The following is a 25,187-nucleotide window of genomic DNA, read 5'->3' on the forward strand; positions in this document are numbered from 1 at the left end:
GATGAGAGGGAATAGAAGTCTTTAGATAGAGCTGTAGCTAAGGGACCTTCATCTTATCTGACCAGTTTGATTATAACTTTTTTCTTAACTGTAATTTTGTCATGCTTCATCAACAGCTGGATACACTGCTTTATGGGGTTCTTAATTCCTTAAATAGGTGTGGAGGAGTCAAATACAACAAATAAGAGGAAATTTCTTGGGGAACAGTAACCTTATTTTGGTGGAAATATCCATTATTTTAGAAATCTGAAGAAATATAGACTAAGTACTATTTATTTTATGATCATTAAAGTTAACTTTTGGGGTAAATAATATTTTCCTTTAAAAAAAAATTTAGAGCTGTCAGAGTATAAGAAAAGGTACTGAAGCAGGCGTGGAACAGGTTACTAAGTGAGTCATTGCCAGAGACTGAAAAGAAAGGAGAGCTAAGGAAGTGCCTAAAACCAAGTGGTTAAGTGGAGGAGGAAGAGGAGGAAGGCGAGTAGGCAAAGGAAGAAATGCTCAATTAGTCTTAGAAGTTGTCTACACTCCTCGCCAGGATCTGCAGTGTGTGGATCAAAGAACCTCCACCTTCAGATCCCCAGTGATGTGGTTCCATTCTTTACCCCTAAAAATATGGTTTTTATTTTGCTACAAAAGTTTTCTTTACTCTAAAACACTGATTTGAAAATGAGCATGTGTTACTCCTTACATATACTCCCTCTGTAAGTAGGCTTAATAAGATGATTACTTGCTATTCAGGAATAACGAGTAATTACTGCAGCCATATGAACACAACTCAGGGCAATCTTCGCCCTCTCACCCTTCTATTTAGTCCATTTTAAAAGTGTGTGCTTTAAAAAAAATTTTTTTTAATTTTATATATATATATACACACACACACACACATGAGAATTGTAGCTTCTGGAAACAATAGGTGATATTATATGCTACAGCAATTTCAAATCCTAACTGAAATAAACTGATACTGTAATAGAATATAATATATTGTTATGTTAGAATAAAAGAAAATATAACTATAATATTTGTGTTTGAAGATCACATACCTCCTATCAATGTGTGAGTACAGTTGATAGGTTCAGTCTAAAATGAATCTGTGCTTCAAAGCACACCTGTAAAGAGTTACTCTTTAGCTTAGCTATTTTCAGTTACTCTCTACTGCCTAAATTACTTAAAACATTACAGTCTAGTATTCAAAGCTTTCAATATATACCCAGCCTGTCTCCATCAAACATACGGTTAATCATCAATTTCTTCTAGTTTTTTTGATATATATGTGTCACATTCTGTGTTAAGTTCCTTCAATCATGTCCAACTATGTGACCCCATGGACTGTAGCCCTCCAGGCTCCTCTGTTCATGGGATTCTCCAGGCAAGAATACTGGAGTGAATTGCCATGCCCTCCTTCAGGGGATCTTCCCAACCCAGGGATCGAACCCGTGTCTTTTTCATCTCCTGCATTGACAGGTGGGTTCTTTACTACCAGCACCACCTGGGAAGTCCTGTATGTGGCATACATCTTTGCTATTTCTATGAACAGAAATAGAACTTCCTGTGAATTAAGGAATTCATTTACTAATTCATACTACAAGCATTTATTCAGCATCAAATTCTATTCTGTGCTCAGTACTTTCCTTGGGTTTTATTATCTCCACCTCAAAACACTGCAATATTGTCTGCATCAGTGAGTACTGAGAAGAGAAGACTAATTCTTCCCAGTGTCTTCATATGCAACACTGCACTCGCCAGAGTAAATTGCCCATATTTGGACCAATAACTAGGTCAGGGAGATTGATACGATAACTAACCAGGCCTTTGTCTCATATCTACCCTGAAATGGGAATCCCTATCAAACCATATAAAGTATTACTAGGAGAATGTTGTTTGGCCAAAGGAAGGGGAGTTCTATTAGCAGATGAGAGTTAGAAATGCTGAGTAAAGACAATACTTGTCCCTGTAACAGCACTGAACGACCTGCAAAATTATACGGCATAGAACTTTTTAGGATATGTTCAAAGTATTGAGGAGAGAAAAGATTGCTTTCTGAGGACTATCCTAACTTTGAATACCAGGTGACCCTGAAGCCTCTGTGGCTTAGGCTGTCAGTTGTACCCCAATATTCATTATCTTCTTCTTTCATGATAAAATGCTTTTTATAGCAGGGCATATGGTCTTGTATTAGAAAGACTACATTTCCAGCCTCTCTTACAGCCAGGTGTGACCACATGACTAATTTTGGGCAAATGGTAAGTAATGAATGCAACTAGTTATGTGCATGAATGAGTTTATACATATGTATACATGCATGTATATATATATGTTTATATGTACAGTCATATATTACTAGTTATATAGGTATCAATATATATTGATCTAGTTCCAATTATTCTTCACCTCTGAATATACGAGCACCAGAATAGGAAATCAGAAACTTAACCTCTTTTCTTTAATGCTGTTACCCTAGTACCCATAACAGCATTTGACACATAGGAAGGATTCAATATTTACTGAGTACACAAGGTAGGTCACTCTTCTCTATTTAAACCCAACTTCTCTATGAAGCCAGATCTCTGACCACCTAGTTTTCTCCTTATTCTGAGTAGTTATTACAGCACTAGTTTTAAAGAGAGCTTATTTGACACTTTTTGTTTACTGCTCTGAGCTGTTATAAATGTACGCTTTATTTTACATGCACATTAGAAAATCCTAGAGGGCAGGGGCCACAGTATGTTTATTTTTCATACCTCTATCTGTTTGTAGCCAGTGTGTCTGGTATAGAGTAATCCCTCAATGAATACTGCTGAAAAAGACTAGGACAATAGTTTAATAGTGCCTCAGGAAAACTTGGTACATTCACTGGACTTCTGGTCAGGAAATCTATATGGGATAAATATCAGAATGGCTGGAAAATTAAACTTTTTCTTGCTTTCTTGATGTTTACGATCTACCTTGAAGTAACTACAGTGTGTTTCTTTCTAAGAATAAGCTTTTTATTGGGAGAAAATTATACTATTTTTAACACTGACAAGGTCTAACTTATTGAAACAGGTGTGATAGCTAAGTGTACCTAAGAAGTCCTTCCCTTGGAGAGAACAGGTAGAAATATACTTAATATCATTTCCAGGTCTACAGTTGAAGAAATTCAAGGTATTTCCTCCCAGGGCCTCATGTCCATTTAAGGCTCTGCTTGAATCCATAATTTACTGGGGCTTGGGTTTATTGCCTGGTTACAAGTGGTCCATCCAGATGCCTCTGAAGGGAAACAAACACTCAGCATAGTAATGCTAATGGAAAGACACCACAAGCATGTTATCCAAAACCCCTATGTCCTTTTCTAATGAGAAAGGTTACAGAAATACGTGAACTCTGAAATGCCCTCTCCCATTCATGTCCACCTCAAGACAGGAAGCACTGAGACAGACCCAGAACATCAACATCCTCTCCCAAACCAGCCTTAGTTCCTTGCTTTCAAACCCTACCTCCACTCACATGTGTTCTGAAGGTACATTTGCCTTTGTTTTGCTCATCTTGCCTAAAGTTCTACTCCAGAAAACACCTGCCTACTACATCACCACTCAAAGTCCACTCTCCTCTTCTTCACTTCTAAGTTCCAAGTTCTAACGACCTCCAGCAATCCTTAGGTTAGTCAAGTATGTCTTGTAAAAATTTTACACCGTTGACTAAAAAATTCAGAATTGCCATTCCTAAAATGAATCAACTCCAAAGCAGATGATTTCCAAGTTAAAATAATAATAATAATAATACCAAAAAACAACCTCTGTCACCACTCCTAGGGCATATACTCAATCACTGCTCAAAAAAGTCTAAGCTATTACATCCTATTTTACAACAAACTGTAAAAACACCCAAGTAAACTATATTAGGCATGTGTAATGAGTCATATTATAATATTTTTCTATACCATCATTATTTCTATAGAGGACTCAAAATATCTAATATTTTAGAATGGTGGGATAAAGATACTGGTGATTTTACTAATTTATATTTACAGAAAAAAAAATTACTTACTTGATTACCTGTAATTTCCCAATGTTCTACCATTACCCTAAAAAATCACAACCTTCTCTCAACTGAATCAGTTGTGTCAAGTCTGCAGCAAGTTGAGAGGACTACTGGTCCAGGAAGAAGACAGTAGTAAAACTTCAGGAAAAACAGTTTTAAAGGAAAAGAAGAGATGACATTATAAGTCACAAAGTGTAAAAAATTAAATTATATACCAGGTATTATGTATTGGTGAGAGTTGGGATCGGGGTAGAGAGAGAGAAGACGTAGAGATTTAGCAACAATAAAAAATGTGAGCAAATAAAAAGAATGTGGCAATGATTAATTTTAGGGAAAACAGAAGAATACAGGAGAGGAAATATAATCATATTATAGTCTTTATGACAAAAACAATTCATAATGACTTTAAAAACATAAGAATATTGGCAAAATGTAGGAGTAGAAGAGAAGTGTAAAAGAGACGGAATCTTCACCTACAGTAAAAGAAAATGAATAGGTAATACTAAAATAAGTAAATTAAGAGATGTTGTGGTGGTGGTTTAGTCACTAAGTTGTGTCCAACTCTTGCGACCCCATGGACTGTAGCCCACCAGGCTCCTCTGTCCATGGGATTTCCCAGGCAAGAATACTGGAGTGGATTGCCATTTCCTTCTCCAGAGGATCTTCCCAACCCAGGAATAGAACCCAGGTCTCCTGCATTGCAGGCAGATTCTTTACCTACTGAGTTATGAGGGAAGCCCAAGAGATGTTAGTCTATTCATTTTATTCAGAAAGATGGAGATAAATACCAGAAGAAAAAGCTTATAGAATTAAAAATGGCTGCTGCTGCTGCTAAGTCGCTTCAATTGTGTCCGACTCTGTGCGACCCCATAGACGGCAGCCCACCAGGCTCCCGCATCCCTGGGATTCTCCAGGCAAGAACACTGGAGTGGGTTGCCATTTCCTTCTCCAGTGCATGAAAGTGAAAAGTGAAAGTGAAGTCACTCAGTCGTGTCCGACTCTGTGCGACCCCATGGACTGTGCAGCCCACCAGGTTCCTCCATCCATGGGATTTTCCAGGCAAGAGCACTGGATGCTACTATACTGACACTATCATGATATATTTAGTTTAGCAACATTTGGTTGTTAAAATTCATGCACTACTTTGAGAAAAAATTAGCATTACATTAAAAAATTAACCATTTCAAGTAAACAGGCCAGTTTTAGTATCTTATCTATACTGTTTATAATTCTATAGACTTCAGATATTCAGCTTTCATCTCAGCTTAAATCATGTAATACTTTGAAATTCTGTACAAATTATCTTTTTTATGGTATATTGTGTGTGTGTGTGTGTGTGTGTGTGTGTGTGTGTGTGTGTGACTGCAACTAGAATAAAATGTTTAAAAAGTATTCTCCAGGCCAGAATACTGGAGTTGGTAGCCTTTCCCTTCTCCAGGGGATCTTCCCAACCCAGGGATCAAACCCAGGTCTCCTGTATTGCAGAGTCTTTACCCGCTGAGCCACTAGGGAAGCCCAAGAATACTGGAGTGGTTAGCCTATCCCTTCTCCAGAGGATTTTCACGACCCAGGAATCAAACCAAGGTCTCCTGCATTGCAGGCAGATTCTTTAAACGCTGAGCCACCAGGGAAGACCTTAAAAAAAGTGGATTTTTTTGTTTTATTTTTTATCAACTCCTTATAATGTCCTGAATACCAACAGCTTTAGGAATACTTAAGATGATGTTTAGTTTCCTTTTATTATCATATAAAAACAGACCTAGACAAATTAAAGTTAACTCTTTGTTTAGTCATTGTCTCCTTCAAAAGTTTCCTGACACTGCTACAAGTAGTTAAAGTAGCTCCCTTGTTAATTCTTCTTTCATGGATGTTATGATTATATTACTAATAACCACTTTTATACAACTGGACCTTTATGGGACCTAGACCACCTTATAAAAAGGTAAAGAATCTTCTAAAGAGTAAATCAATTTTTCCCTGCTAAATATTAGAAAAGAAACCATGGATGAGTCGTAGAGATCTATTTTTGGAGAAAAATTAGAACTGTACATTTAGATTTCATTATGAAGTTATCTCGGAGGTGAATTTCCAACCTCATGTGAATGACCGTGAAGTAAGATATAAGAAACCAAATAACATTCCTATTGTACTAGTGCTATAGAGTCAGATGTTTATCATAGAGACACGAACTACGAAATGTAGAAGGACATGTACTTTGTAATGTGGAACTGATTGTAGCTTTTTGAATAATGGCTTCCCTGATAATTCAATTAGTAAAGAAGCCGCCGGCAATGCAGGAGACCCCAGTTTGATTCCTGGGTTGGGAAGATCTGCTGGAGAAAGCATAGGCTACCCACTGCAGTATTCTTGGGCTTCCCCTGTGGCTTAGCTGGTAAAGAATCCACCTATGGAAGACCTGGGTTCGATCCCTGGGTTGGGAAGATCACCCGGAGAAGGGAAAGGCTGTTTAGTCCATGGGGTCACAAAGAGTTGGACACAACTGAGGGCCTTTCACTTTTGCTTACTACATGTTTATTTTTCTTGCATATTTTCTCAGCCTGTCATATATGCATAGAAAAATAAGAAAAGGTTAATTTACAATGAAGAAACTGCATATTCGGGAACTAGAAATCATGGAAGTCATAACATTTGAAGGAAACACTGAAAATCAAAGTGTACAAATACACACTGTTTGATCACTAGGCAGTAAGTACATTTTTAGAGCAAAAATACTGGATTGTAATCAGCTGGTCATTTTATTACCTGAAAGGCTTCTCTTTTAACTATATACTTGAAAGTTGCAAGAGAGTTCCAGAAAAACATCGATTTCTGCTTTATTGACTACGCCAAAGCCTTTGACTGTGTGGATCACAATAAACTGTGGAAAATTGTGAAAGAGATGGGAATACCAGACCACCTGACCTGCCTCTTGAGAAACCTGTATGCAGGTCAGGAAGCAACAGTTAGAACTGGACGTGTAACAACAGACTGGTTCCAAATAGGAAAAGGAGTATGTCAAGGCCGTATATTGTCACCCTGCTTATTTAACTTCTATGCAGAGTACCTCATGAGAAACGCTGGGCTGGAAGAAGCACAAGCTGGAATCAAGATTGCCAGGAGAAATATCAATAACCTCAGATATGCAGATGACACCACCCTTATGGCAGAAAGTGAAAAACTAAAAAGCCTCTTGAAAGTGAAAGAGGAGAGTGAAAAAGTTGGCTTAAAGCTCAACATTCAGAAAACTAAGATCATGGCATCTAGTCCCATTACTTCATGGGAAATAGATGGGGAAACAGTGGAAACAGTGTCAGACTTTATTTTTTTGGGCTCCAAAATCACTGCAGATGGTGACTGCAGCCACGAAATTAAAAGATGCTTACTCCTTGGAAGGAAAGTTAGGACCAACCTAGACAGAAAGCAGAGACATTACTTTGCCAACAAAGGTCCGTCTAGTCGAGGCTATGGTTTTTCCTGTGGTCATGTATGGATGTGAGAGTTAGACTGTGAAGAAAGCTGAGTGCCGAAGAATTGATGCTTTTGAACTGTGGTGTTGGAGAAGACTCTTGAGAGTCCTTGGACTGCAAGGAGATCCAACCAGTCCATTCTAAAGGAGATTGGTCCTGGGTGTTCTTTGGAAGGAATGATGCTAAAGCTGAAACTCTAGTACTTTGGCCACCTCATGCGAAGAGTTGACTCATTGGAAAAGACCCTGATGCTGGGAGGGATTGGGGGCAGGAGTAGAAGGGGACGACAGAGGATGAGATGGCTGGATGGCATCACCGACTCAATGGATGTGAGTTTGAGTGAACTCCGGGAGTTGGTGATGGACAAGGAGGCCTGGCGTGCTGCAATTCATGGGGTCACAAGAGTTGGACACAACTGAGCGACTGAACTGAACTGAAAGTTTTATTATATGTTAGTTGTATAAGTAAACATAATATTAAATCTTGGTTCTAGCAATAAGCCTTAGATTGGTTCACTGTTTTCCTTTCGATTGTCAAAGACCTATCCATCTTTCGTCCTCTTTGTTTATACTGTATATATGTTTCCTCTAGTAACAAAATCACCTTTCATGCTCCTGAATAGTTTTTAAAACTAATGTTTCAAGTGAAACCTTGTAAAACATTTTTTGAAAATATTAACACCATTAAAAGTAAGCAGGGAAAACAAAATAATAATGAGAGCAGAAATCAATGAAATTGAAAATAGGAAATCCAAAAATGAAAATAAATAAAACCAAGAGTTGATTCTTTAAAAAGATCAGTAAAGCTGACAACCCTCTAAGCCAGGCTAACCAAAAAACCAAAAACTAAAAAGCAAACAAAAAACCCAAAGAGAGGAATCAAATTACTAACATCAGAAATGCAAGAGGGGACATAACTACAGCTCCTACATAAACTGAAAGAATAATTAAGAAATACTATGTCCAGCCATACCATTTGAAGGAAACAAACCAACTCCTTGAAAGACAGAGTCTAACAAAACTCATGTAAGAAGCAACAGAGGATCTGAATAGGCCTACAAGTATTAAAGAAGTTGAATCAATAATTAATCAACTTCAAAAATAGAAAGCTTCAGGTCTAGATGGGTCACTGGTGAATTCTATCAGATATTTAAGGAAGAAATTATACCAATTCTTTACAATATCTTTATGTATCAGATATGAGTTGTGTTACTCATTTATGAATAGAAAAATATTCTAGTTCATGGAAGATCTTTTTTTTAATACTGAAATTTCACAGACATACCTTACTGAGGTGGTGGAAAGGAATGAACTGTCTTCCCTCATTGGAGTTTGTACTTCTTTTTTTTCAATTGTGGTAGAACACACATAAAATAAATTTTACCATACTAATCATTTTGCAGTGTACTGCTTATACTGTATTTCAGTATACTGTCTGTACTTTTTTAACATCATCTCCAAGAAGGAATAAAGGGCCACAGACATATTTTTAAAACAGCAAAACCAATCCTAGCTTGTTTATGGAACTGTGAGAAAAGACTTGACATTCAGGAAAAAGTTGTTAGTAATCTAACTCTGAGTGGGCCTTATTTACTAAAATCAGATCCTACCAATAGATATTAGAAATAGGTAGGTAAATAGTTAGCAACCAATTGCTAAGTTCTATAAATTCCTAAAACACATCAGAAATCCATGAGTTAGATTTCACATGACAGATTCTGTCACATGACAGGTTCATAAAATTGGCACAAATAATATAACAGTTTGTTTCCAACCTAAGTTGCTTCAAGGATTTCATTGAAAATGCCATGGGGAAAATTTTTTGCTCCGCTTAGTTTCATATCATACATTTATATTCTTATGTATAGTCTAAAATATATTGGGGGGAAAAGTCAATATTTTGAAGAGTATATAGCTTTATAGTCCTTTTAAGAGACACTGAGCAAACAAATCATGGGTGGTGAAAGATGATGCAGTTAAGAGAATCTTTATGAAAGACAACAGCTTTTATCATTTTTAAATAATTTCTTAAAAAGGTGATTGAGACTAATGTAACAGATATAGTACAGCAACTGTGGTAGAATGAAAAAAACACTGACTTGAAAGATTTAAATACTCTGATTCACCATTTTTTAGTGATGTGTGTATGCTGTCAGGCAGGTCCCTTACTGTCTCTGAGCCCCAATGTTTTAATCTGTAAGGTGGTGATAATGCTCACATCTGGTTCACAGAGGGGTTGTTAATAACATGCTTGAAGATACACAAGTTAACTTACATGAAAATACCTGGCACACCTGCTTAGTATCAAGAGGCTCTCAGGGAACACCTCCTCCTTCCCTTCCTTCTTAATAAACAACACTTAAGAGACTTCTGCGTCTAACTCATGACAAAAATATAAGCAATGCCATTTTCATAGATAAACAGGTTCTTCATTACAGATTTTATAAAATAATTACTGTAAGTACAGATGTGATTATAGCAGTAGGGAAACAAAAAGCAAAGAAACAATATCTTGAGAAGCATCTAACAAGCAGCTTTCTTTGTTTCATGTTGACATGCTTTGTGGTTACAATGTAGGCTTCCAATGAACACTGGATCAAAATTAAAATTCTAGGCAGGCATTCAAGTTTTTTGATTATGTCCATTCTTCACTGAGCATGGGAAACAAATGCTTTAGAAGCTATTTTTTGAAGCTATTCCCACTGTACTCTTACAAAGTTCATTTCCAAAAGGGGCCCCGTCCCTGTAATGGATCTGAGTAAGGGAAAGCCACACCAGGTTTTGTGCACTGTACTTTAAAAACTGCAGCAGGGCAATAAAATCATGCTTTTAACAGTGACTTTTCTGGGCCTGGGCCACAGCAATTCTGCAAAGGTGCATGATGAATTATGGGAAAAGAGACCAAGCAAATTTCAAAAATAAAGAACATCAATCCAAAATGATTTATATACATATTTTGAATAAACTTAAATATAGAATAATTAGCAGAAAGCATTTAATTATTGTTTTTTCTATTATCAATGTAAAGTTGGCACAAATGCAGTAAGCCTAATCAAAATCAGGTAAGAGTTACCTCTGTGGCTTTGTTTGATGGTTCCAGTCCAGTCATATTTGCTACTATTAACTGATGTAAGAGTTGAACTTGAGCCACACTTAGGAAGAAGTCCAGGTTTGTGGTTATATTCACTTCCAAGGAATGGCCACACACTAAAATCTCCTGAAGGAAAAAAAGGTTGAATATAGATAAAGAAGCATGATGGCATTATATGGTAATTTATCATTTCTACTTATTTGAGCTTTATGAATGTTGATGAATTCTCCTGGGACTCAAGTTCATATGTTAATGAGAATAGCAGATATGGTGAGCACAGTTACTTGACACAGTTTAGTGGATTAAATTAATAAACATTTATGAGGGCCTGTTGTGCAGCAGGCCATGTGCTAGTTACAGGGAAACCCACTATAATAAGAATTTTTCACCATTTCATATGCATTTGGCTTTTCACACCTCAAACTAATATCATTATTTCAATATGTAGGCAGTGATGTATGTAATTCTTTAGCATAATCTTGTTCATCCTCTCAAACGGACAGATACTTAGCATTTCATAAGCACCATGCAACATACTAGAGTGCTAGGAACATCAGAGAGTGAGACTAGTGTTGAAGGGCAATCTGCCTTTGAGAAGATTACAATCTAGGTGGGCAGACAGGCAAATTATAGGCACCAATTATAGTCACAGGTGGTATGGTCTGAGTATTCTCCAAAGGATCCATTCCAAATGATTCATAACAAAATGGAGCGCTGAAGCCAAAACCAGCTAGACTAATTAATTTCACTTCTTTAAACTGCTAAAATTGTGGCAGTATTAGGTAGATGTCCACTACTTAACTGATGCTGTTCTGCATAACAGAGTCACTTGAACATCTACTGATGGAAAACCATTCAGCAAAGGAAAACAGAAATGAAAACCAATTCAGAAGTTTCACTTAATAAGCAGAAGCCCTGCCTCTTGTCATGAAGTGCATGTGGACAATGTTCAAATGCCTGGAAATGTCCAACAAACCTTCTCTTTATTAGTGTCATCCAAGAGAACGGATTTAAGGAGACTTATGATGGGTCCAACACAGCTTAGAGCAGCTTTTAATAAAGCCATAAAGAACAGCATGTCGGAAATGATCCTCCCCCCTCTTTTTTTAGTTAAATAAACTTTCTCTCCAAAAGTTTCCAGATTTTATTCATTATAGTTAGAATTCTTATTTTATTCCTTAAGTAATGATGAAAGCAATACACTTGTGTATTTTAAACAAACTGTGTTACTAAGTAACTGAAAGATATTAGTAGACTTACTTAATTTTTATACAATTATTGTGGATATAAAGATATCCTGTCTAACCTAACTTTCCCTAGTAGGCTCAGTCATGTCCGACTCTTTGCAACCCTATGGACTTTGGAGCCTGCTAGGCTCCTACTCCATGGGATTTTCCCATCAAGAATACTGGAGTGGGCTATGTTCCCTTCTCCGGGAGATCTTCCAGACCCAGGGATGGAACCAGCATCTCTTGTGTCTCCTGAATTGCAGGAGGACTTTCTAACTCTGAGCCACTGGCTTCCCTTATTAGGGTTATTACAAAGATCAAATAAGATAACACAAAATACTGTTCTTTAAAAACTCAGAGAAGGATGTAAACTTTTGTCTCCTTAAAATAATAATACATTTAATTTGTACATAATATTTCCAAAGTTTTCATAACAACCACTTATAACTCTATGAATGATCAAAATTTTTTAGTTTTCAGCATAACAAATTATGTTATACATTAATATAACATAAAAAACATAACATTAAACATAAAGGATTCCATTATTATTACATTTCTATTCTAGGCATAGAGGCAAAATATAGCATAGTGATTAGACTTCAAGCCTGGATCCATTAGTAACTGGTTAGTAATGTTGGTCAAATTACTTAATTTCTTTTGATCTCAGTTTCCTCATCTATAAAATATGTATACTCATAATATCTATCTCATGGATGCTGAGAAGAGTAAATAAGGTAATTCGTGTAGAGCTCTCCTTGTAAGGTAATCCATGTTGCCGGGAGCCAGCGTGAGGAACTCCGCCGTGGCAAAGGTCATGAGGAAGGAGGCTCTGCATAGGTAAAGGCGGGATCGAGCCTCAGGAGTCCCCCTGGAAATTCTCGAGCATCTACCCCCAAAACCAGAGTCTGCCTACTTCACTGCTTTGTGCTCTCACCTACACCTCTGACTTTACGGAGGGGGGGCTGTCCTGGGCGTGACAAGAGTGTTTTAGTTCACAACCGTGAGAGGCATGAGATGTTCTGAACTGTCTAAATACAGATTCTTTTGAGCAGTTAAAAGATTGATTAGAAATTGTATCGGTGAAGGGTTTTTCACTTGTTGGGCCAATGTTTGCTGCTAAGTTTCCATATCCCTTACCTGCTGTGTCCCTGGCAGTGTATTGATTAATATAATTGGTGTAAGTAGTAGCTGTAATGTTTGTAACCTTGGACCCTTGAGTTAATTCTTTTCTTTTTATAGCCCACTACACCTTTGCCCTATAGGAATGCAACTTTATCTAATGCTTTTGGAGGGTGGCGCCTGACTTTAGAATAATCACCTTTAGAGAAAAATAAGTTTCTTAAAATGTTAACAGGCCTCTTGGCCAGAAGATGATGCAAATCACCTAAACTTTTGCATATGATAAGTTTGCAGGAAGAAAGCCTGGCTTACTGCATGACTCTATCCCTTCCCCCATTATCCTCTATGCATAACTTAAGGTATAAAAACTACTTTGGAAAATAAAGTGTGGGCCTTGTTCACCGAAGCTTGGTCTCCCCATGTTGTTCTTTCTCTCACCTTCTGGCTGAATTATTCAGCCTCTTTTCTCCACTAAATTTTCTCACTGAGCTATCCTTATTCTATTACTCTTTATATCCTTAATTAACATTTAATTAAGCAATTGTTTCCTGATCCTCGCCGACGCCGTCCCCGCTTCGAATTCCCGGGATCCACTGGGGCTGGACCCCGGCACCATGTGAGAATGCTTAGTAATCTGTCAGTATTATTGCTACTTTTATTAGAAAGAGGTTGTGCAGATCAAGAGTATATGGCTGGGAACCAGACCAGTTGGGTGCATACCATGTTCTGCTTCTACTTGTGAAAATTTAGACAGGTTAACTCTCCATGCTTTAGTTTCCTCATCTACAAAATGAGGACAGTAAGAGATGCTAATAGGATTTATAATAAATGAGTTATTACATGAAAAAAGAAAATAACAGTTAAAGTTGCTCAGTCATGTCCAGACTCTTTGCGACACCTGGACTATAGGCCTCCAGGCTCCTCTATCCATGGAATTCTCCAGACAGGAATACTGGAGTGGGTAGCCACTTCCTTCTCCAAGGGATCTTCCTGACTCAGGGATAGGACCCTGGTCTCCAGCATTGTAGGCAGACTCTTTACCATCTGAGCCAACAGGGAAGCCCAAATATTACATGAAAGCAATACATAAACAGTACTATAAAATGCAAGTCACTCAGTCGTGTCTGACTCTTTTTGATCCCATGGACTATACAGTCCATGGAATTCTCTAGGCCAGGATACTGGAGTGGGTAGCCTTTCCCATCTCCAGGGGATCTTCCCAACCCAGGGAATGAACCCAGGTCTCCTGCATTGCAGGCTGATTCTTTATCAACTGAGCCATAAGAGAAGTCTAAGAATACTGGTATGGGTAGCCTATCCCTTCTCCAGGGGATCTTCCCGACCCAGGAATCTAATTGGGGTCTCCTGCATTGTAGATGGATTCTTTATCACCTGAATTATCAGGGAAGCCCTAAACAGTACAAAAAGTGCTCAATAATTATTAGATAAAATAATAACATTAATAATAAACTAATCTGATATCCTGTGCACAGAAACTATGAAAACTCCAAACACACAAACAAAAGATGCTCCAATATTCAGACTAAAATAAAACCTAAATTAAGTTCTAACCTCAGTGTGCATATTTTCCGGAGAAATTATTTTGGTGAAAATGATGGCAGGTGCTCCAGTTATTCGTACAGAAAAATCTGTTAAAATGGGAGTCAAAATTGCTCTTCTTTCTTGATGCCGCCGTATGCTAAAAGATAAAGTAAAAAAATAATTAGCCATTTCATTTTTAAGGATAATTTTCATTAAATTTGTACAAGTTTCTGTACTACAAACATGTATGCCAAAATTTCATTATGTTGAGTGTGTCTATTTGTGTATTTTATAGTCATAGTTTTGCAAAGTCAATTCCTAACTTCAGAGTCATAAAAGGAAAAAAACTAATCAAAAAATTCAGATGTAATTAATCAATTTCCATTAGTACTATCCTGCGCATGTGCATGCTAAGTCACTTCAGTTGTGTCCAGCTCTTTGCAACCCTATGGACTGTAGCCTGCCAGGCTCTCTGTCCATGGGATTATGCAGGCAAGAATACTGGAGTGGGTTGCCATGCCCTCCTCCAGGAGATCTTCCGACACAGGGACCGCATCTGTGTCTCTTACGTCTCCTGCATTGGTAGGCAGGAAACCCAGTAGTATTCTAGGACCTTTCAATAAATCGCTTTTTCTATTTATAATTCCTTTGGGTTCTACAAATAGTTTAGTATCTCTTTTGTTAAAAAATACTCTTATTCTTTTGTGATCATTTTTAATTTCCTAGTTTTAATATTCTGACATTCTATTTGACAGCTGCCTCCTTTTCAGTTTCTTTAGTTTCACAAGCATGTTCATTTAATCTTTTGACTTTTCTTTTTTAAACTCTAAGAACCATCTGAGTTCATAGATTATAACTTTCTGTGTGTGTGTGTGCTCAGATGTGTCCAACTCTTTGCAACCCCATAGACTGCAGCTCACCAGGCTCCTCTGTCTATGGAATTTTCCAGACAAGAACACTGGAGTAGGTTGCCATTTCCTACTTTAGAGGATCTTCCTGACTCAGGGATCAAACACACCTCCTGTGTCTCCTGCACTGGCAGGCAGATTCCTTCTCATTGCACCACCTGGGAAGCCCTATGAATGCCTTTACAGTTTGTGAAATGCTTTTTGTGACTTTGGTACTGAATTCTTCCTCACAGCAACCCTGTACGTGAAGCAAGGACCACTATTAGCTCCACATCACCTATTGGAACAAAGGTTCCATAATTATAGGTCTGCAGGGCAAATTGATACCAGAGCAGCATTTGACCTCTATCTTAATTTTTCTTATACATTCTTATCTTTTGAACAGTTATCTAGCACACTATTTCTATACTACATTAAAAATTGCTAATTGCTAATAATTTTAAATATTATTGAGAAATCAAAACTTGTGCTAGTACAGATTTTCAAGTTTACTGCAGTTTTTTCAAGTTATTTATTCATATTCTTAGTTATCATTTTATGAGATAAAACAGTTCCATGTTTTACTAGCAAGTCATACCTCAAAAGTTACTGGAACCATTAATTTTATATTCTTTATAAGTATGCCCCTATTAGTCTCTGCTACTGCTGCTGCCGCTAAGGTGCTTCAGTCATGTCTGACTCTGTGAGACCCCATAGATGGCAGCCCACCAGGCTCTGCTGTCCCTGGGATTCTCCAGGCAAGAACACTGGAGTGGGTTGCCATTTCCTTCTCCAATGCATGAAAGTGAAAAGTGAAAGTGCAGTTGCTCAGTCGTGTCCGACTCCTAGCAAGCCACCCCATGGACTGCAGCCTACCAGGCTCCTCCATCCATGGGATTTTCCAGGCCAAGAGTACTGGAGTGGGGTGCCATTGCCTTCTCCGCTATTAGTCTCTATTATTATAAAATAATCAAGGTGAGATCAGAGAATTGGCATAAGTTATCTCATGAAAAAGCACAGATGAAACTCAAGTCTGTCTACATCTTTTTCTACCAGAGTAGTCTAGAGAGTACTTGCATCTTTTGTTGAACTGGGCAATGGGCAGAGCTTTATTTGCTCTTTGCCAAAAAAGCAAATCAGATTATCTGGTTCTGTGACACATAAGTACTGGATTTCAAGAAAGTCAATTTTAAAGAATTAAGAGATCTGGTGAATAGAAGGTAGCAGGAAGAAGTATTAAAATTTGAATACAGAGGAAGAGTTGAGATCCTAAGAGACACCACAATTATAGTTTAATAGCTCAAATTCCATAAAATGACCAATGTGAGAAACAGGTAACATCTGATGTGCTCTCATAGGGGAATGCTAAAATATATGATATATTAAAAATACCTTAAAATAGAAAAGGTGGCAGGGAACCAAATGAAAGCAAACTTTAACTGAAGCACTGATGGGGGGAGTGCTTCTTCATATTCTAATTATTTCCCACTGTGTGAATTAAATCAGTAACACAACATATGAAAGACCTATGACGTTAAGAAATTTTAAAAAAAGTTTAATAAGTCAATGGTCATAAAACTAGAACTTTACTGGTATATAGAGTGCTAACTTTTCTTTTGTATTATCTCTGGTAAATATTTGAGTTAAGGATACATATTTTTTAAACCATAAAACTTTTTTTATAGATTCAAATATTTTCAAGGATGAATTCCAAAGAAGGAAAAAAATACACACTGAAGAAATAACTGCAACAAAAATTATATTATGCTAATACTTTACTAGATAATAGTCTAGGGTTTAAAATAACAAGAGGGAAGTAAAACTCAAAGTATTAACTGACATCATTAATGACTTTAGGGTCTTAGCTACTCTTAGTAAGCCAAGGGAATAGATCCCCCCCGACAACCCCCACCTCAGAAATAGATTTTTAATGGCCATATGGAGACAACAGGCTAATCCTTACATCCCTGACAGGCAAGGATTTTGAGATGAGAGGTCAACTTAGATCTGGGGCCCTTAAAAGGCCAGAAAAATAACTTCCAATCAGAAATAGAAAAGAACAAGGAAGTCTGCCTGTTTTGGCAAGAGAACTTATTGAAAAAACAGAGATCTTTCTCTTTTTTCAACTTAAAAATAAAAATAATTAGAAAATGAAAAATAATGGGAAATATCCCATGTGTGTTTGGAAGCTGTAATTTATATTATGTGTGTTGGTCCAGGAATACCAATATTAAGTTATTTATACAAAAGTGGCATCAGACCTTTGATAACCCCAGGGCATCAGTCAGAAATAGATAACAAGTCTCTCTGGAAAACATGCTTTCAAACTGACAAAAAGGATTCTAAGGAACAAAGACCACTGAAGATAAACTCCTAAATACAGATTTCATATATACTTCAAAATCATTTTTTTATTAGCAAGAAGAGAATTCAACCCCATTATCAAATTCATGATCAAGAACTTCTGATAATGGAATTTCCACATGTCGACAATATAACAAATTTCTTTAAAATCATTAATGACATATAGGATGGAATGAACCACATGAGGGAAAAAACCAAAGTATTAATACCATAAAAGAAGGCAAAGCAGATATGAAAAACAACCAAATAGAACATTCAGAAATAAAAATATAGTTACTAAAATTAAATATATAATAGATGGATAAATAGAATTTTAGATATAACTTTACAAATTAGTAAACTAGAAATACTACCAGAGAAAGATAGACCAGAAAATACTTAAGACTTGTGGCAATCAACAGAGATAATCCATTTCAGTAGATATTCCTGAATATGAAAAACAGTAATATTCACACACATTTTTATAAACAATAAATATATATAACATACTTTTGGAGAAATTATTCATTATAATTTGATTAACTGTGCCTATTTATACAGATTCCTCTCATTTTTAGAGAGTCACAAGGATAAATCATTTGAGAAATACTAGTTAAGAGTTGCTGGAGAAGGCAATGGCAACCCACTCCAGTACTCTTGCCTGGAGAATCCCATGGACGGAGGAGCCTGGTAGGCTGCAGTCCATGGGGTCGCTAAGAGTCTGACACGACTGAGCGACTTCACTTTCACTTTTCACTTTCATGCATTGGAGAAGGAAATGGCAACCCACTCCAGTGTTCTTGCCTGGAGAATCCCAGGGACGGGGGAGCCTGGTGGGCTGCCGTCTCTGGGGTCGCACAGAGTCTGACACGACTGAAGTGACTTAGCAGCAGCAGCAGCAGTTAAGAGTTGAAGTCCATTTTAGTGTGTGTGGTGTTTTTTTTTTTTTTTTCCTTCCTAGAGTAACAGTTTCTGTTGAATTTCTAATGCAATTAAAATAAAATTATATGGTATATTACTATGATGATTATATTCAACTTAAATATTTTCTGACTTTTTGAGTACCTATTGCCTGTTAGTAACTATGCTTGTGTGTGTGTTCAGTTGCTCAGTTGTGTCCAACTCTTTGCAACCCCATGGACTGCAACCTGCTAGGCTCCTCTGTCCATGGAATTTTCCAGGCAAAAATACTGGAGTGGGTTTCCGTTTCCTACTCTAGGGGATCTTCCTGATCCAGGAATCAAACCCACATCTCTTCTATCTCCTGTACTGGCAGATGGATTCTTTACCACTGTGCCAAATGGGAAACCCTATGATGGCCTTTACAGTTTGTGAAATGCCTTTTGTGACTTAGATACTGAATTCTTCACAGCAACCCTGTACGTGAAGTAAGAACCATGCTGCTGCTGCTGCTGCTAAGTCGCTTTAGTCGTGTCTGGCTCTGTGCGACCCCATAGTCAGAAGCCCACCAGGCTCCCCTGTCCCTGAGATTCTCCAGGCAAGAATACTGGAGTGGGAAGCCATTTCCTTCTCCAATGCGTTAAAGTGAAAAGTGAAAGGGAAGTCGCTCAGTTGTGTCCGACTCTTAGAGATCCCATGGACTGCAGCCTACCAGGCTCCGCCATCCAGTTTTCCAGGCAAGAGGACTGGAGTGGGGTGCCATCGCCTTCTCCATTATTAGCCCCAAATCACCTATGAGGAGATGAGTTTCAGGGACTGGGCTAAGGCCACTCAGTTGGAACAAAGGTTCCACAACTGGACCTGCAGGGCAAGTTGATACCAGTAACTATAGAAGAGTCAGGCTGAACAAGACAGATCTATGTCCTTTAATCTCTGTGCCACCTTTTCAAGTTGCCAAGGATATCTTCAGGTAGGAAATATTTGCTGGCTGTTGGGAAGTATAAACCGGCTGCTTCTTCTTACTGCACCAGGATCCCTTTTCCCTTCACACTCAGTTCCCAGGTACTTTAAGCATCAGGAGAAAACATTCTCTCACATAAAGTCATGAAAAAGTTACAGGATTATTATAAAATCACACAAATCAAGAAGGTTTAGGTGATCCCAGGCATTAACCTATAAACTATGGGAATCAGACTAACTTCTAGCCTATAAATTTGCTTAGGCATTAGCTTGATATTCTCACAAATAAAGACATAAGTGATGGTTTTCAAGGTGAAGAGCAAAATCAAAGAAAATGCTTTCCTTCCACATTCCTGTTTATAATTTCACAGAAATAATTTTGGAAAAAATCTGTTTGATCAATCATAAATCAAAATAGGCAAAGGCTCCTATGAACATGTGGGTAATCACTTTTAAAACATAAAAACGTAAGAGATCAAAATACTGACAGAACAGTCATGATCTCTCAGAATTAAGGCCAATTATTTATGCTTCAGGTACTTTAACATCAACACAAAGCTATACTTCCACATAGTCAATGCTACTAATCTTGTGAATCACAGAACTGAGTTTAAGACTGTGTCAAATTCAAATTCAGCCTGCTAAGAATTTTTTAAAAATCCAACGTGTGGGGGAAATAGTCCAAAGGGCAATACATGTAATTTGATACATGTTTATCAAAATACTCAAACAAATAAATGTGTTCTATTTCCTCACAATAAAGACAGAAAGATAAATTACTCAAGGAAATAAAACACAAACAGCGAGAGGGCCAAATAAAAGTATTTGGTATAAACGATTTATTTTTTTTAATTGCAGCTTTCAAGTCTGTTCAAATTATATCTTTAAGTATTATAAACCAGAAAATCAGACTCACTTGGAGGATTTAGGCTTACTGACATTTTCAGGAAATTATAAGATAAACTTTCTATACCATCCCCCTACCCTCACTGACCCCGACTCCAGACACCCTCAAAGTTCTAATCATCATGTACAGCAGCACTGGTGATTTTAATGTGTAACCTGCACATCAGTATGGGCTACTTTAGTTCTTAGCACTTCATTTTCTCAGATTATAAAATAAGCCCAGATGTGGTAACAGTGGTTGCTAAAAGAAAAAGAAAAAAGAGCCATTTACTAACAATGAACTTTAGCATAAGTGTAAGGGGTCAGAGAACTGAGTACAAGAAAAGTAGTTGGCTAAGAGGAAGCAAACCAGGGTTCCACACTTAGCTGTATTTTAAGTGACATTGGACAAGTGAAGATCTCCTCAAACTTAGTTTTCTGTAGTGCTTTTGTTCTATAGTGTGCTAAGAATAGTTCAGAGTTTAGAAAGAAGTTTGCACGAGAGTTGGAATGTGGAAGAGAAATAGATAATGGACAATATTCTCTGAAAGTTACACTGTTTTAAATAGTAGAGAAAACATGATGCAGAAGTGCCAACAGATTCCAGCCTGTCCTCACTCTTTCCACCTTCAAGATGTTTTCCTGACTTCTGGCTCTGCTGGACAATAGCAACTGCAGGCTGAACTCCAGAAGCACGAGTAACAGCTTCCCACAGCCCTGTCTACCAACCTTCGGTGGTCCCTGTAGCCACTAGACAAAGCTGGCTTCCCAGGCTTCCTGGAGTGCAACAAATTTGTTATCCAGGTTACCCAGCTTCTTCTACAAATGGATAAGTTCTTATTCCTAAAATAAATCCCCTCTGTTACAACACTTATAGTTATTGTTCTGACCTGACTGAACTCTGATATATTCTGTCAGCTAAAAAATTAAGGTTTTAAGAGCAAAATATCTACAAATTTTAAAATCTGATGATTCTTTATGCTTAACTTCCCTGCTTCTTTCTCCTGATCATACACACAGAAACACATTATGATTAAAGACAAAATGTGAGTAACGTGTCAGGAGGAATTCCGAGTCAGGTGGAATAAACCATTATAAAGACTGTCATTTAATAATGGGTCGGGGGAGTAAATTAGTCTTTACTGTGTATCTTTTGAATTCTACTGGTAATACTTATTGAAAAATAAAAAATGTAATGATATTAAAGCTCTATATTATATTTGTCAAGATTAATCAGCAGAACTAAACAATATCAGATATATCTTGTCTTTATTTGAATGAGTATCTCTCAGAAACACTCACATTCAGTCACTTGATTTGCTAGCTCTACTTAATCATCTTGTAATTCAATTTCTCAGTTCATTCAAATCTTCACTAACTTCCTGTTATGTGCCAAGCATGATACTCTGTGATTGGTATTTAGAAGTGAGAAAAACAGGGCAGGTTTTTAAACTGGAGTATCTTTCTTAGTTCAAACTGCTCCCTTCCTTCTCCTGTCATTCATGCTTTGTAGAAAAAAATTCAAGTCATACACATTGTAAAACCTTCCCTGAAAATACACACATAGAGTTTCTTTCTTTTAATTTTCTATTTGTACCTACATCAATTTTAGAGTAATTTATCGTTCTATTTATGTGTTATGTCACATCTATCTGCCTAAGATGTCTTAGGTGCATGAAATGTGTTTATCTCAATTTTTATGTGCCTTACTTTAATCCTAAGTATCCTTTATTTATGTCTATCAGAATGGTTTCCACACTGTACTTGAATATTTAATTAACCAGTCTGTCTTTTTGATTGGGAGATGAGCTCTGTAAGGGATGGGCACATATCATAAGTTATTTTACTTTGTATCTTTAGTGTAAAAGATATTCCATGGTGTATACTTGATATTAAAATAGTCTTTAATTTCTGACAAAGGTGCAAAGACCATTCACTGGGGAAAGAACAATCTTCTCAACAAATGGTGCCGGAACAACTGGATATCCAACATGCAAATGAATAACTCTACTCTATACTCTAAAAAAAAAAAAGCATTAAAATAACTGAATAACCCAATTATAAGCATTAAACCCATAAAATTTCTAGTATAATATAGGCATAAATCTTCATGACCTGGCTTAGATCAAGATGGCAGAACAGAAGGATGTAGAGCTCACCTCTTCTCACAAATACATCAACAATACTTCTACATGTGAAACATCTATCACAGAATACCTACTGAATGCTGGCAAAAGATCTCATAAAAGCAAAGCTGCAAGAAACATCACTATGTAACCAGGAAGCACAAAGGAAAAATAAAGGAATCAGGACAGGACCTGCATTCCTGGAAGGGAGCTGTGGAAGAGGAAATTTCTGATCACCATGAGAACCTCCTACATTGCCTAGGAATCAGCTAGGACAGAAAGGCAGCCTGAGAGGATCAGAGGATACAGTGTAGCAGCCAGAATGCCACAGGTACAACAGAAAGAGACCAGCACAGATGGTCGTGGCTACCTTGATCCGTTCCTAAGCCTCAGATGTGTGCTGGCTGGTGTGTGTGGCGACTAGGGTGCTGAAACTGTAGCTTCAGAAGACAGACTGGAGAAAAGACTGGGGTTGGCTGGACAGAGACAGCCTGAGGGGCTGGAGTGTGGTCGAAGGTGCAACACCCTACGTCTGTCATTGCTAAGCTAAGCTAAGCTAAGTCAAGCTAAGTCACTTCAGTCGTATCTGACTCTGTGCAACCCATAGACGGCAGCCCACCAGGCTCCACCATCCCTGGGATTCTCCAGGCAAAAACACTAGAGTGGGCTGCCATTACCCTCTCCAATGCGTGAAAGTGAAAAGTGAAAGTGAAGTCGCTCAGTCGTGTCTGACCCTCAGCGACCCCATGGACTGCAGCCTACCAGGCTCCTCCGTCCATGGGATTTTCCCATGCTGATTCCCAGGGGCTGCATTATTTCAGGGGATTTACTCCATTGGCGGCTTTGAGAGTGCAATGCCTGCACTACACCCAAGGGGATTAATAGCGCTCTAGAGGCTGGGGATAAAACCCCATCTACGAGCTATGAACAGCAAACTAAATGGCACAGAAAAACGATTAAGTTATCTGGAAGAGACAGAATAATACAAATCATTCAATCAGAACTGCAGACAGAACGACAAGGCAAGAAAAAATGAAAGCAACATATGCACTCTATGAGGTAATATAAAGTGTGCCAATTCAAGTATAATAGGGGTTCCAAAAAGAGAAGGGAGAGAGAAGGGGATCAAGCATGTATTTGAAAAAACTATGGGTGAAAAATTCCCAAACCTGGGGAAGTAAACAGATATTCAGGTAAAGGAAGCACAGAGGGTCCCAAATAAGGGGACCTGAACAGATCCACACCATGACATATCATATTTAAATGGAAGAAGTTATACAGAGAATTCTAAATGCAACAAGAGAAAAAAGAAGAGTTAGTTCCAAGGGAACCTCCATAAGACTATCAGCTAATTTCCTACAGAAATGTTGCAGGCCGGGAGGGAGTCATAAGACATATTCAAACTTCTGAAAGGAAGGAAGTTACAACCAAGAATACTTCACCCAGCAAAATTATCATTTAGAATAGAAGGAGAGAGAAAGAATTTCTCAGACAGGCAAAAGCTAAAAGAATAGAGCAATATTAAACCTATCCTAAAAGAAATATTGAAAGGTTTTCTCTAAATACAAAAGAAACAATAATCTATAGGACAGAGAGAATCACAATTGGAAAGTAAATCACTTAAATAAGCCAATACACAGATTTGAAAAACAAAACAAAACAAACTTGAGCAAGTGACAACTACAATGAACAGCAAAAGGGTAAACATGAAGATGTAAAAGACGATGCCAAACTCATAAAATGTGGGAGAAGAGAGTAGAAAAATGTAGATGGTTTTTCAGAATGTGTTTGAGCCTATGAGTATCATCAGTCTAAAGCAAACTATATACTATAAAATTATAGTAACAGTTTAACATACCTGAAAAACTGGGAAATCACAAATCAAAAACATACCATTGATTCACAAAAACCAAAAGGAAGAGAACGTAAGTATAGTTCAAAAGAAAATCATCAAACTGCAAAAGGAAAAACAAAAAGAAAGGAACAAAGAAGAAATATAAAATCAGCTAGAAAACAAGGTTAAACATGCCATAAATATATATCTATCAATAATTACCTCAAATGTCATTGGACTAAATGCTTCAATCAAAAGACACAGAGTACCAGACTGGATAATGAAACAAGAGCCTACGACATGCCACCTAAAAGAGACCCAATTAAAGGTGAAGGACACACATAGAGTGAAAGTGCTGAGATAAAAGAAGAAGTTTCACGCAAGTGGAAATCACAAGAAAGCAAGGGTAGCTATACTCATATCAGACCAAACAGACTTTAAAACAAAGGCCATAGAGAAAGATAAAAAAGGACAGCACACAATGATAAAAGAATCAATACAAGAAGTGGATACATACTTGTAACATACACACACCCAATAAAGGAGACCTAAATACATAAAACAAGTATTAATAGACATAATAAAGAAATTAATAAGAATACAGTAATAGGAGAATTTAATATCCCACTGACATTAATGGATAGATCTTCCAGACACAAAAATCAATAAGGCAACAGAGGTTATAAATGACACAACAGAACAGATACACTTAACTGATATTTTCAGGAAAATACATCCAAAAAACCTCAGAATATGCATTATTTTCAAGTGCACATGAA

The 25,187-nt window shown here is 37.4% G+C and overlaps 1 protein-coding gene across 15 annotated transcripts in view; it reads right to left on the reverse strand.

Moving 5' to 3' along the window:
* The window catches only part of VPS13B (vacuolar protein sorting 13 homolog B), an 851,071-nt gene that overhangs the window by 297,176 nt on the left and 528,708 nt on the right, over nucleotides 1-25,187 (reverse strand). For all 15 annotated transcript variants that reach the window (XM_055546536.1, XM_055546537.1, XM_055546534.1 and 12 more), the window contains 2 exons: nucleotides 14,504-14,630; nucleotides 10,563-10,706 (listed from right to left, as the gene is read on the reverse strand). In XM_055546536.1, the coding sequence (XP_055402511.1) occupies nucleotides 10,563-10,706; nucleotides 14,504-14,630 (271 nt within the window). The remainder of the gene's footprint in view (nucleotides 1-10,562; nucleotides 10,707-14,503; nucleotides 14,631-25,187) is intronic.

Source organism: Bubalus kerabau, chromosome 14, assembly GCF_029407905.1.
Source record: "Bubalus kerabau isolate K-KA32 ecotype Philippines breed swamp buffalo chromosome 14, PCC_UOA_SB_1v2, whole genome shotgun sequence".
NCBI lineage: Eukaryota > Metazoa > Chordata > Mammalia > Artiodactyla > Bovidae > Bubalus > Bubalus kerabau.